Here is a 13,518-nt window from a genome sequence, read left to right on the forward strand (position 1 = left end):
TACTTACTTTGTGACAACATTCTTAAATGAGAAGTGAATGATAAAGTAAAACTGGGCGTTTGGTCAATATACTTCACTAACACTGAAATTGCAAAAGACAAAAAACTTTCAATAATGAAAAAAATCAGTTAGCTAAAAGACAAGTTCTCAATTTCATTGATGAGTCTACTGATGAATCCAATGGATCCATCTATTGGTTTCAAAGAACCCCATCAGAATATTTTTAAAAATTAGAACTCACTCGAAGAAATCCATACGTCATTGTAGGTGTCACGGATTTTCCATTACCAAAGGTCTTGTCTAAACTCGACCCTATTTCATAACACCCCGAAATACAAACTCTCAGAGTTTAACTCTGAAATACATTCATTATAATTGAACTGAGAGTAATTGAATTATCTATAAATTCTAGTACGAAAATAATAAATCAGTTGGCCACCCTGAAGGGGACCTTCTTCCTCGTATAGAATGCGTCAAATCAGAATAAACTCTACTCGAGTTAAAATTCACTCCGTTTTGCATGTAATTACACATGTAAATTTGCATGTAATTACACTTTGTATAATTACATGCAAATTTCAATGTACCTTTCAACTAATCCCGAATCACACAACCCTTCACAGAACACCATATAGAGAAAACATAATTCATGTTTCCACTCCATCGAACTATTTGTTTTATGCCAATGCCGCTCAACGCAGCTGTCATTTGTCAATTAAAGTATAATTTTGTTGCTGAGGCCATTGAATTGATTCGAAAAGAAGAAGTATAAGTTTGGAATTTGATTGACGTATTTGTTTATTTCCAATATTTAAAGTCGTTCCTCATTTTTAAAGGTGGAAAATGTGTTTATGTTTGATCAACGAGCGACATACAGTTTTAAACGAGGATACTTGACTCTTCTTGTCTTCTTATGACGGTTGTCTATTCAATCATGAATGCATTTAACAGGCAAAGTACTGCTATAGAAAGTTCAAGGGAGTTGAAGGTAGTTCTCCATAAAAATCCATTGAGAGATCTCACCAATACAGATAGGAAGTGTAATACATGCGATTTGAAAATGAAAACAGCAAAATCTAGGAACAGTCCAGTACAAATTCCACAAAGCTCCAAGATTAATAAAAGATTCAGAAGAAACGTTAGGAGGTCCAGAAAATACTCTAAAAACAATGAAAATCAAGTTATTTCCATAGAAGGGTCTGAAGAAAACGTTCCAGTATTGAAAAATTGCAAAGTTCTATTGGAGAGGAAGAAGTTAGAGCCGACACTTCAGAATCATGGTGCCAATAAAAATGAACAAAAAAGGGAATCTCCTAAGTCAAGTATTACTGCAACTCGATTAAGTACTCCCCTTGTGAAACGGTTGCGGAAGTGTGAAGATAGACATTATTTTGAATCTTCTCTAGAATGCTCAACGGTTGAGACTTCAAAAATAGAAATAAGAAACACTGTTGTTTCTAATGAAAAAATCCCTATCTATAAACAAAACATTATTGAGGACAACTGTGATAAGAAAAGGGATCCTTATGAACTGGACATACCAGATTTTGATGAGAAAAAACCTAAGAAAGTCCGAAATCTCAATAACTCAAGAAAACTCAACAAAACCATGTATGATTTGTTACAAAAATTAGATAAAAATGAGAAGAAAGGTAAGAAAAAAATTGAGAAATATACTGACAAAGTTAATGGAGTACTGAAAAGAGTCATGAACAAAGTTAATGATAGAAACAAAACTGTTACAGAAGTTGCTAAGAAAATTGATGTGTCGAAAGATACTGCTGAGTCTGAGTCTATGAAAAATAATCAAAGTACTATCAAAGATTGTCCAAATTCAAGTATTTTCAAAAATGCATCAGAATCTGATGTTTCATCACAAAGACATTCAAGTATTTTAGCAAATGTATCAGAGGCTGATGTTTCATTGGAAAAATCTAACAGTAGTATAAAAGCCGATTTTCTAGGATTTGCAAATTCAGTAAGTCAGTCAGTAAATGATGTCAATCAAAATGAGAATCTGAAAATTCCAGTGATCAGCAAAGACTTAAATGAAGCTACAAATGAACAAGTAGTATTCATCCCAAGCATTAATGGTTACCAATGTGAAAGTGGATTTTTAGGTTTTCACAATAATGATTTATTGAAAAAATCGGTGGTTGGTCAAACAGACAGCAATATCAATGTCATTAGTAATATTTGCTTGAGATCACATGAGTCCGCATCTCATACTAATGAAGAGGACAGTAACTGTTCTAGTGAAATCGATGCAGACAGTCAATATTTTGGTTTTGACAAGGATAATGATGAAGTGGACTTTCACTCCCATACCACTATTGGATCTCCTGCTTTCTTTAACCGTAGACCAAAAGCTAACAGCACAATGATTGGTTTGACTCCAAGAAGCCCATGGCGATTAACAATTCCTGGTAGGCGTAACCACCACTTTCTGTTGATCAAGCCCAACTCTCTGCCTTCTTTGAATCAAGACATGGTTTTGGATCATACGATGACAGAAGAAGTCGAACGAAATTCCAAGACTAGATGTGAAGAAGTGCCACGGCCACAGACCCCTGTTCAAACTAGTATTCTAGATTTTGTAGAAAGTTCCGTGGACCATTTTTCAAAACAAAATGAAGATATGAGACATTCCAGCCTGTTTGACTATGATGAATTTGTTGTTCCAAAACGAAAAGTGCTGGGTCTTTTACAACAGAATGGCATTAGTAAAGAACAAATGCAGTCAACACCCAGAAAAGACCTATACAGCCACACCACTTCTCCAAATAATTCAGAAATGAGCAATATTTTTCAGAGTTATGAAGAGAATGAAGAAAACAGGAAACCCACTACTAGTAAACCATTTAGAATTAATTTCCATGAAATAAGACAGTACAAAAAGAATGCACAAGCGGAAAATGTACCTGAGTTACCTTTAACTGAAGAAAATCTCTTAGAAACCAATGAATTAATAATGAAAAACCAAGATGACACAGTAATTGAGGATGTGCATCTATTTGAGGATTTTGATTCAAAACAAGACATGGAGCTTTCCATAAAATTGGTGAGTGTATACACTTATTATTTGTTATATAAAAATAATTCACCGGCTAGTTCCTCTACTCAAAAATCCTGGCCATTTATAAGGTTTAACAGAATTATTACCCAATAACTACTTCAGATACTGTTGGTTTAGTGATTATTAGGTCTGAAAATGCGGTACCCTCAGCAAATCTTATATGTTGAATAATTATTTTTGTAAAGAGAAATAGGATGAGTCTGTGGGTTCATTTTTTCACTCTCTTGATTCATATGGACAGAGAATTCTTACCATGATGTTAAGATCTATTAGCTTTTAAACTGGGGCGGGTATCGAATGGTTCCTATCAGTTTGGCAGTTCTCAATACATTTAATATCTACTGGAGCATAAGGCGATATTCTTGTCTCATCCATTGAAATATTCAAGAAAGTAATATATCTTATTCTATTAAATTGAAAGGAGCATATTTTTAGGAGAGAGAGATAGGTGCTGATGAGTTAATACTTCTGAAGCCCGCCATTGAGGATGCTACTGTTCAATTCAGGTGAAATTTTATATGGTAACTCTTTTCAATCAGCCAGTTTTTCTATGGATGACTTATTGTGTGACTACTGATTTTGGAATTTTCAAGTATTTGCCACAGAATAGGCGATTACAACTCCCCTTACGAAGGCGCCACTTATGAGATCTGCATCAACTGCTGAATGGTTTTTTCTATTAACTTCTTTCAAGAATAACTACAGACCAAGGTGGACAGTTTGAATCTTCACTTCTCAGAGTTCTCAAAATTGCTGGGTATTCAGCATATGAGAACTGTAGCTTACTACCCGTCTGTTAATGGAATGATTGGGAGATATGATCTCACAATTGAAAGCCATGAATCCGAAAAATGAACTTTCCTTCTTCGTACTACGAGGGTTGCCTTTTATATTTCGGGATTAGAGAACAAAAACAAATATTAATTATTGAAAATCACTTTATTATTTTTCAAAATATTCCCCATGAAGATCTATACACTTTGCATGCATTCAAACCAATTGTCAAAGCACTTTTGCCACTCTGATTGAGGTATCTCCAAAGCATGCATTCTAAATGCAGCAACCGCTTCTTTAGGTGTTGAAAAACGTTGACATCTCAGTTTGTTTTTTACGTGCAGGAATAAAAAGAATAATTTCGGTGCCAAGTCAGGAGTATACGGCAGATGACTCATCAAATCGATGTTTTGGGTGCTCAAAAATGTAGTTATTTGAGCTGATGTGTGAGAACTCGCATTGTCGTGGTAAAGAGTGATCCGTCTTCGGTGGTTGGTTTTCCTGATTTCTTGGAAGACCACTGGCAAACAAATGGTTGTGTACCACTCAGAATTGACTGTTCTGCGTTGTTCTAGTGGTACGGTTGCGACAAGTCCAGTTTTTCCAAAAAAACAGGCGACCATTTGCTTGGAAGTGCTTCGTGTGCGAACAACTTTTGTTAGATTTGGCTCATCTTGAAACACCCATACAGTCGACTGCTGTTTACTTTCGGGCTCATAGGCGTAAATCCATGATTCATCACCTGTTACGATGTCTTAGACGTGTTTCGAAGCACCGCGATCGTATTTTTTGAGCATTTCGACCAATCGACATGAGCCTTTTTTGAGCGATTGACAAATTGTGTGGGATCCAACGCAAACAAATTTTTTTGACAGTCAAATGTTTATGCAATATTGAATATGCTGATCCCACTAATACCTAAGGTTGTCTCAATCTCACGATAGGTCACATGATGATCTTGCAATATCAGTTCGCGCACAGCATTATTGGTTCTCGGGACAACAGCTGAATTTGGAAGACCTTCACGAAATTCGTCTTAGAGTTAACTATGACCACGATTGAATTCACCATACTATCGATAAACACTGGTCCTCGATGGAGCTTCATCGCCGATAATTGAATTAAGTTCATCCAAGCACTGTTGCTTGTCCTACTTTACGATAAAGCTGTCAGTTGCCAGACTGTAACACTAGGGTTGTCAAATCCCGAAACATAAAAGGCAACCCTCGAAAATGTGAGTTATAGTAAGATAACAGTTGCAGTGTTCTAGTGATGAACTGGTTTATAGAACAACACTAAGAATTCTTGGAGAACTTACAATAAATAGAAAGTACTGCTCTGTCCCCTAGTTATTATCAGCTTCTTCACAGTCTTAAACAAAACATGAGATGAAAATGAAAGAAACTACTGGTTAATAGGAAGTATTCATGCAGAAAGAGTTATCGACTTGTTCCCATGTATCCATTAGAGTTGATTCTTTTTAAAAAGCTCTACAAATGCCTAATGATCAACGGAAATGAAAAATATTTCATTATATTAGTCAACAGAAATTATTTTTATTGGTCGTTTGGAAACAGCTCTCATTGAAGATTATGAGAAAGCGGATACTGAGCAAATGGAATCTGAAAAAATAGAAATAGGCAGACACGCAAGAAAAGCTGTTAGAATTGAGTGACCGTTTTCACCGAAAGGGGAATACTATAGTGAACATTCATTCTGGCTTCTCCTGTATATTGTTTATTACAACTGTCAATATATTTTGTTAGTAAAAAAACAAAAAGCATGTGGTTGTCATAATAACCAAATTTTCATTTGGTTATTATTATTGGCCAGAGAGATATGAACTTGGATTGTGTTTAATGAGAATCCTTCATTTTTATAATTGAAATTTCTATTTTACGAATAGTTGTATATGGAATTTTTTTTTTGAGTTGAAACTTATGATGTTTATATTTACTTCAGATGAGTAACAGTTGATTAAAAGTCCAAAACTTTGAGAGGAAAAACAATAGAATCATCCATAATCTGTTTCAAAAGGGATCATATTTTTCGAAAGAAGGTGACTGCCAAAGAAAAATACAGACAAGTCCACTGACAGGCAGTTTGAATACTTGACTGTGTTCTTTCTTGAGTATTCTTTAGGATTTACTTTTGATTAAATTGTTTTTCTTCTTCGGTTTTATTTTATTGATTATGTGGGTTTTTTATAATCAGTTTTCATATTTCAGCCAAGTATTACGTACAAAAGAAAACGGGGAAGGAAAAGGTTATTGTCTAACGCATGTGAGGAGGCTGATGAAGGAAAGCCAAAGAAAAAGAAAAAAGATATGATGACAAAAGCTGAGGTATTTAGAAAAATTAACATTTTGAAGCTTGTATCATTTACATTTTTTTTACAGCTGGATGCATTTGAGAAATGGGCAGAACAATTTAATTCCATGTGTAAAGAAGTTGAAGAACACGACTTAGAGATTGAATAGCCAGTTGAACTTTTATTTGGTATTGAGGAAAGTTAAACAAAACCGGGACTCTTAAAACCTCAATCTACCTCCCCTTCACTTTTCAAGTGCCATTTATTTATTGATCATGTAGAAACTTTCAACTCCTAACAACAACACTGTATTTTTCAACCCCAATCCAAACAAATTTCAGTAGGTGTTACAAAAAACATTTAATTTGCAGCTTTTCATTATTCAAAAAAAATTTGAATTTTCTTTTAGTTTTGCTTTTGAATACTATTTTAGGTTTTTATGTTGGTGTACATTAACATCACTATGGCGCATCTAATTTTAAAATATTTTACGAGTTTTACATTTTATATTTTTTTTTTCAACTTGTTGAACAATTTTTCCCCAGTATGACCCAGTGAATATTCTGTAATATGTCTTTTGAGAATCTCTTTTTGAAGATTTGATCTTTTTTTTACTACCTTTTATGTCAATTATTGACGTTATTTTAAACTTATTTTTATACTTTTGAAAATTTAGTCATAGAAAGTTTGTAAATAAAATAATTTAAAAAAATGTTTGAATCTCTTTGATATATAAGTTGTACTGGTGTTTCAAAAATACTGCCTCAAACACTAGATGTACTTTATCTCCTCAAGACGAAAACTTGATTTGGGCGACATACTTGTTTTGGGATTATTTTATGCCAGAGGTTCTAGTTCTACATGTACTGATGTTATTTATGAAAATTCAGGAAAGTAATAGTCAGAAATTTTTTGATAACTCCATGATATTCACACAAATATGTTATTCAAATTTAAAGCCCCTACTTGGCAACTAATAGCTCGGTTAATAATAATAAAAAAAAATTGTTTATTAAATTGATGGATGTAGCCATTACTACGTGGTAGAAAATCATCATAGAAAGTGAAAAAATAAAACTTTTTTCACCACTTTTATTTGTAAAACTGAACGGGACTTGTAAAACTCATTCTATTTTACAAATCGCCAAGCTTTCGTCTCTGAATAGAAACTTCGTCAAGATGAAGTAATTTGAGTTTTACAATTGAATATTGATAAAATAATTTACAGAAGTGTTTTTCAAGGATTGAGAAAAAGGAAAGTTGTAGTTCTCATCATTTGAAATGAACACAACACTGAAATGTCAATTGATAACTATCATGGAAAGTATTAAAAAAAAACACTTTCACTATAAAATAGCATCTTCACGAGTCACAGTATTGCGACACCTGTGATGTTTTTGTTTAGCTAAATACATTAAATTGTTTTTTGAATGTTATAGGGGATTTTCATCAAGAAACGGTCAGTTTTATCACATTTATCATGGAAAGACTAAAATTCAATTGAAAAAAATTTTCTCAATACTATAGAGGATTTTTCTCGCCAGATCTTTGACAGATTTTCTGAATTGCTTCAAATCTTGGATAACAGTTATTTGGTTTGACAAATATAATAGTCTGCGCCAATATATTGAAGATTTATTTATTGACGAGTATTACTTAATTTGTTGGTGTTCTCAAATTTATTTCTATATTCATGAAACAAACTTACAGACTCCAAAATGATATGCAATGTCAGAATATTTTTGTTTTTGAAGAGTCCCAAGTGAATTTCGAAAAAAAAACTTACAGCTAACCAGATGAATGACTTCTTCATCAATAACATAAACACAACTCTACTGCACTACCGCAAATCTAATGTTGACCCTATTGTTTTTATGGATAAAAGCAACGACAGATGAGGTGAGAATAATCAACCAAGTTGAAAAATAAAAAAACGGAAGATATAAACGGTGTAAATGTTTTAGTCATAAAAAGTACCATTGAATGTACAACTCAACCCTTAACAGATATTATCAATACCTGTCTAAGTGAAGGCTACTTCCCTCAGCAATTGAAAATTGGTAGAATCCTGCCAATTCATAAAAAAGGTGTTACATCTGAACCAAAAAATTTTCGACAGATAGCAATACTGCCAACCTTTTCAAAGATTTTCGAACACATAATTTACGAACAACTAGTAAAATACTTTGATATAAATAATAATCAATTTGGATTTCGGAAAGAAAAAATCAACGTCTGATGCAATAAACTCTCTCACAAATAGTATAAAAGACGCCTTTGATAACCAAGAAAAATATGTGAGCGTTTTTACAGATCTTACTTCAGCATTCGATTCGGTAAATCACTCGATTTTATTGGCCAAATTAGATTTCTACGGAGTGAGAGGTGTCTGCCTGGACATGATGAAGTCATACCTTAACGAAAGATATCAAATTGTTGATCTAGGACATACCAAAAGTGAAAAAAGAAAAATATTAAGAGGAGTGCCACAAGGGTCAATATTGGGGCCACTTCTGTTTCTAATATATATCAACGACCTACTTCACGTGATGAACTCGTCAGGCATAGAAACTATATTGTATGCGGATGATGCAACCTTGGGCAAAAAAATATATAAAATAGATGATCCTCATATGATCCATACTGACATATTAGAGAAAGCTCAATCATGGTTCACACCAAATGACTTGATTCTCAATGAACAAAAAACAGAAACTTTTAACTTTTGAAACAATTTGCTTAAATCGAGATACAAATTCTACCAAATTTTTGGGAGTACAAATAGATTCCAACCTGAAATGGATAGACCACATAAATAACATCTGTAGTAAACTTAGTAAGACGGTTTTTGCTATCAGAAGACTTGAAAAAATAGTAAATCAAAGTGCGGCATTTGCAACATATAATTCTCTTTTTCATTCAGTCCTTAGGTATGGTATAATCAATTGGAATAATGCATCAAAGGTACATCTTAATTGACTATTTGTTATTCAAAAATCTGCAGTAAGAAGCATAATCTCTGCCAATTATGATGAAAAGCGTCGACCAATATTTGTAAAACTTAAAATAATGACCCTATATTCAGTTATTGTCTATGAAAATCTGCTTCTTGTTCAACAAAACTTGTTGAATGAAGTTGCTCACAAGGATATACACCAACATGATACAAGAAATAAATCAAACCTTGTTCCTACAGCTAATAGGTTGAAAAGAACAGATAATATAGGAATTAAGCTATACAATGCCTTATCTGCCGAATTTCGTAACTTGCCATTTAGAAGATTTAAAAACTTATTGAAGAAAATATTAACCAAACATCCTTTAGGTATATGAAATTGATCAATTTTTCGAAGTTATCCAAGAAGAAAGAGACACTTTTGTGGTCACCTCCCGAACTTTTACTCAACTTTGAATATATATATATACAGGGTGTCCCTGGACTTCCTCTTTTCCTCTCGGGAATGTATAGATGGGGTCAAAATATCACCAGTACTTCATATAACTTTTTTTCCTAAAATCCTTCGTTACCAAGTAACGGGCCCTCGAAGTTACAAAATGAAAAATGTTTTTCTTTGATAACTTTTCAAGTGAATATTCAAAATCATCCAAATTTTGGTAATTGACTAAACAAATGAATTCCTTCGATGAGCTTTCATGCAGGAGTCAGTTGTTTTGCTACAAAGTCAGGAACGGACTACCCCCGATGGTCCACACCCCAAAACTTTGAAATGACAGATATTTTTCAATATTTTTCAACAAATTAAGGTTACTTGGACAATTTTATGAATAAAAGTACTCGTGTGGAAAGTCGATCGGAGCAACGAGTCTTGATAAAAATGTAGTTCTACTCGACGACATCAAACCCGCTCGTCCACCATTATTTGAAATGAATAATTATCAAAGCAGAAATAATAATGATAACGTTAATTCAACAACATTTATCCTGAGATGTCTACCATTATTCGAAAATATTAGTTTTTAAGGAAAATGGAAATGATAGGTAAAATGTTCATAACGAATTTTTATAATGCAAACACGTTTAACTAACGAAACTCAAGAGCCTCAAGAGCAAACAGAAATGAAAAATCCGCTACAGAAACTGCTCGATATGACCACCTTCTCTCTCTATACATTTTCTTAGTCTGCGAAGACACCCTCTCTGTACTTGAAATAGCATTCCAGGGTCGTTTCGTATGGCTTCACAATGTAATGTTATTCTATTCAACAATGCATCTCTTTTGTGAATAGGTGTAGCGTAAACAAGGCTTTTTAGATGCCCCCACAGAAAGAAATCCAATGGATTTAAATCCGGAGACCGCGATGGCCATGAATATGGCCCACCTCTACCAATCCATCTATTGTGGAAAATATGGTTCAGATGGTCACGCACAATCAAACTAAAATGAGGAGGAGCGCCATCATGCATAAACCACATATCTCTTCGGGTTTGCAATGGAACATGTTCCAAAAGTCCATTCAAATCGTTCTGAATGAACTCCAAATAATGTTCTCCATTCAATCGGTCCTGTAGAACGAATGGTCCTATAAGATGGTTTCCTATGATACCAGCCCAAACATTCACGTTGAATTTCCGTTGGTGTTTGGTTTGCAATATCCCATGGGGATTTTCTTCGGCCCATATATGGAGATTATGAGAGTTGATAACTCCATCTCTACTGAAATCTGCTTCATCAGTGAATAAAACTCGATTAATAAAAGTCATATCCTCTCTTTGCCTATCCATGAACCAATTGGCATATTCCAGTCGTGCTGGAAAATCTTGAGGTGTCATGGCATGTACCTTCTGGATGTGAAATGGGTGGAGCAGTTGTTCCCTAATTATTCTATGAATAGTGGACTTGGATGTATGGAACTGTTCTGATAGATTTCTGATGCTCATTGAAGGATCATCAGCGACGGCTTCCAAAATATTTTCCTGCAATACAACGGTACGTACAGTCCTAGGAGCGCCCTCACCACCTCGTTTTGGCAAAACTGTACCTACAATAATATCGAAATAAAACAACGTGCTCAAATTAATTATCAATTATTACATACCTGTCTCCCTCAAGCTGCGATCGACACGCTCGAATGTTTCTCTTGACGGTACCGTTCGATTGGGAAAATGCTCGGAATACAGACGACGAGCTTCTGCAGCATTACAAAATGCTCGTCCATAAAATACATGCATATCTGCATATTCATTGAATGTAAACTGTTCGGCCATATCAAAAAAATTAAAAATATCCTATAGAATATATTGACAATACAATGATAGTCATATGACAACGCACCACTCAACAAAACAAAATCGCATTCCAGTTTCTCATTTTTTATCAAAACTTTCTAAAAGGTTTTTTTGTCAACATCTGTGAAAGAAATGGAACATAATTATTCCCTGGATATTTTTCACCTGATCATGTGCAGCCGTTTTTGTAGTTCATTCGTTTGCTTTTTATTAGTATAGTAAATATTTTTTCCGATGTGCGTTTTTTCAGCTAAATTTAGATTCGTGTTAAAGAATTTCTCCCATAAAATTATAATTATCAGTGAAACTCCTCAACAGTATAGCTGTGAATAAGAATTTGAAACATTCGAATGTTGAGTTTCATGAGATTCAGATAACTGATCAACACGAAACGTGATTATTCCACACGTATTATGTACATACAAAATATGGAATGAATTCGACATTTCATAGTAGAGTAGCTTGTTAGTTTAAAAACACCACGAATCTACAGAACTTGATATTTCTTTTGAAAAAATATCTGCTATCACAATTGTGACTCAAACTTCCATATAGGTACTGTACTTTTTGTTTACGACTTCATTTTAGCATACTTTGTATTATTCCTGTTATAAATGTTATTGAATTAACGTTATCATTATTATTTCTGCTTTGATAATTATTCATTTCAAATAATGGTGGACGAGCGGGTTTGATGTCGTCGAGTAGAACTACATTTTTATCAAGACTCGTTGCTCCGATCGACTTTCCACACGAGTACTTTTATTCATAAAATTGTCCAAGTAACCTTATTTTGTTGAAAAATATTGAAAAATATCTGTCATTTCAAAGTTTTGGGGTGTGGACCATCGGGGGTAGTCCGTTCCTGACTTTGTAGCAAAACAACTGACTCCTGCATGAAAGCTCATCGACGGAATTCATTTGTTTAGTCAATTACCAAAATTTGGATGATTTTGAATATTCACTTGAAAAGTTATCAAAGAAAAACATTTTTCATTTTGTAACTTCGAGGGCCCGTAACTTGGTTACGAAGACTTTTAGGAAAAAAAGTTATATGAAGTACTGGTGATACTTTGACCCCATCTATACATTCCCGAGAGGAAAAGAGGAAGTCCAGGGACACCCTGTATAATACGTTAGCTATGTGATTTATAATTTGTAAAAGCTCATGGCTTTACATTTTAGTCGAGACTTATAAGACTGGAGACTTGTATTTTTTTTGTAAATCTAATTTATCTACAAGCATTTTTTAAAAACTATATTGACAAATCTTACCCTGTCAAACCTATTTTAGAAATTGTATTGACGTGTCTAAAAACTGTGTGTTTCTTGAGACTAATAAAAATTATTATTATTATTATTTTATATACACTTCTCGAGCTCATTTCTATAGGACGAATACACTTCTTATAGCACTGCCAGAGCTCCTGAATCAACCCCAGTCTTGATTATAGTAGGCAGTCAATGATGCAGACAATCCGAGATTATGGGATATGATATCTGTTGTAAAGTAGCCAGATGATAGGATCTTTTTATAAAGTAGCCAGATGATAGGATCTTTTTCAAAAAGGTGATATGTAATTCACACTTCAAGTTTTTGTTAATTTATATTCCAAAAAATGTTGGTACTGACTTACTGTCAATCAGTTGACAACCTAATTTCATCTAATCTAAATTAAATTTGAAAGCTACCAGGTTTGGTTGATATATTTGGCATTAGGTTGTTCGCATCATACTAAATGTGTGTTAACACTAGAGGGGATGTCGATGGCTCAATATTGATTTTAACTCAATCAGAGAGAGGACATTGTTAGACCAAAATCTTCAGATGATGTGGTGCTGCAGGTTTTTCCGGGTTTTCCTGCAGCTGAAAAAGCAAATGCGCCACTGGAATCAATGAAGTCGCCCCCGAGCGCCAATTAATTTTTATTGTTGTTTTTATTTTATTTTTATCGTTGTTTTAACTCAATCAGTAAAATACTGAAATAGTTTTTTTTTTCTATTGTAAATCTTTATTACATCAATAACAACAGGCACCACCTTATCAAAATTATAGATGAAGTGATTCATTTGTTTCATGTCATGTCATTGTCTCGTGCGAGTCTTACT

General features: G+C 33.8%; 1 protein-coding gene across 1 annotated transcript; it reads left to right on the top strand.

Moving 5' to 3' along the window:
- The first annotated feature begins 729 nt into the window (after window positions 1-729).
- On the top strand, window positions 730-8,573 carry LOC111502306 (uncharacterized). Its single transcript, XM_074181409.1, has 3 exons — window positions 730-3,061; window positions 6,079-6,195; window positions 6,250-8,573. The coding sequence occupies exons 1-3, from the start codon at window positions 914-916 to the stop codon at window positions 6,328-6,330; spliced, it is 2,346 nt and encodes a 781-aa protein (XP_074037510.1). The 5' UTR covers window positions 730-913; the 3' UTR covers window positions 6,331-8,573.
- The last annotated feature ends 4,945 nt before the right edge of the window (window positions 8,574-13,518 follow it).

Source organism: Leptinotarsa decemlineata, unplaced genomic scaffold, assembly GCF_025532065.1.
Source record: "Leptinotarsa decemlineata unplaced genomic scaffold, Ldec_3_MD MMD2_tig00026314_RagTag_RagTag, whole genome shotgun sequence".
In the NCBI taxonomy this organism is placed as follows: Eukaryota; Metazoa; Arthropoda; class Insecta; order Coleoptera; family Chrysomelidae; genus Leptinotarsa; species Leptinotarsa decemlineata.

Coding starts and splice junctions, on each gene's coding strand:
- LOC111502306 (XM_074181409.1), top strand. CDS start 914: ATGACGGTTGTCTATTCAATCATGAATGCATTTAACAGGCAAAGTACT. Junction 3,062..6,078: donor TGGAGCTTTCCATAAAATTG/GTGAGTGTATAC, acceptor TTCATATTTCAG/CCAAGTATTACGTACAAAAG. Junction 6,196..6,249: donor ATATGATGACAAAAGCTGAG/GTATTTAGAAAA, acceptor TTTTTTTTACAG/CTGGATGCATTTGAGAAATG.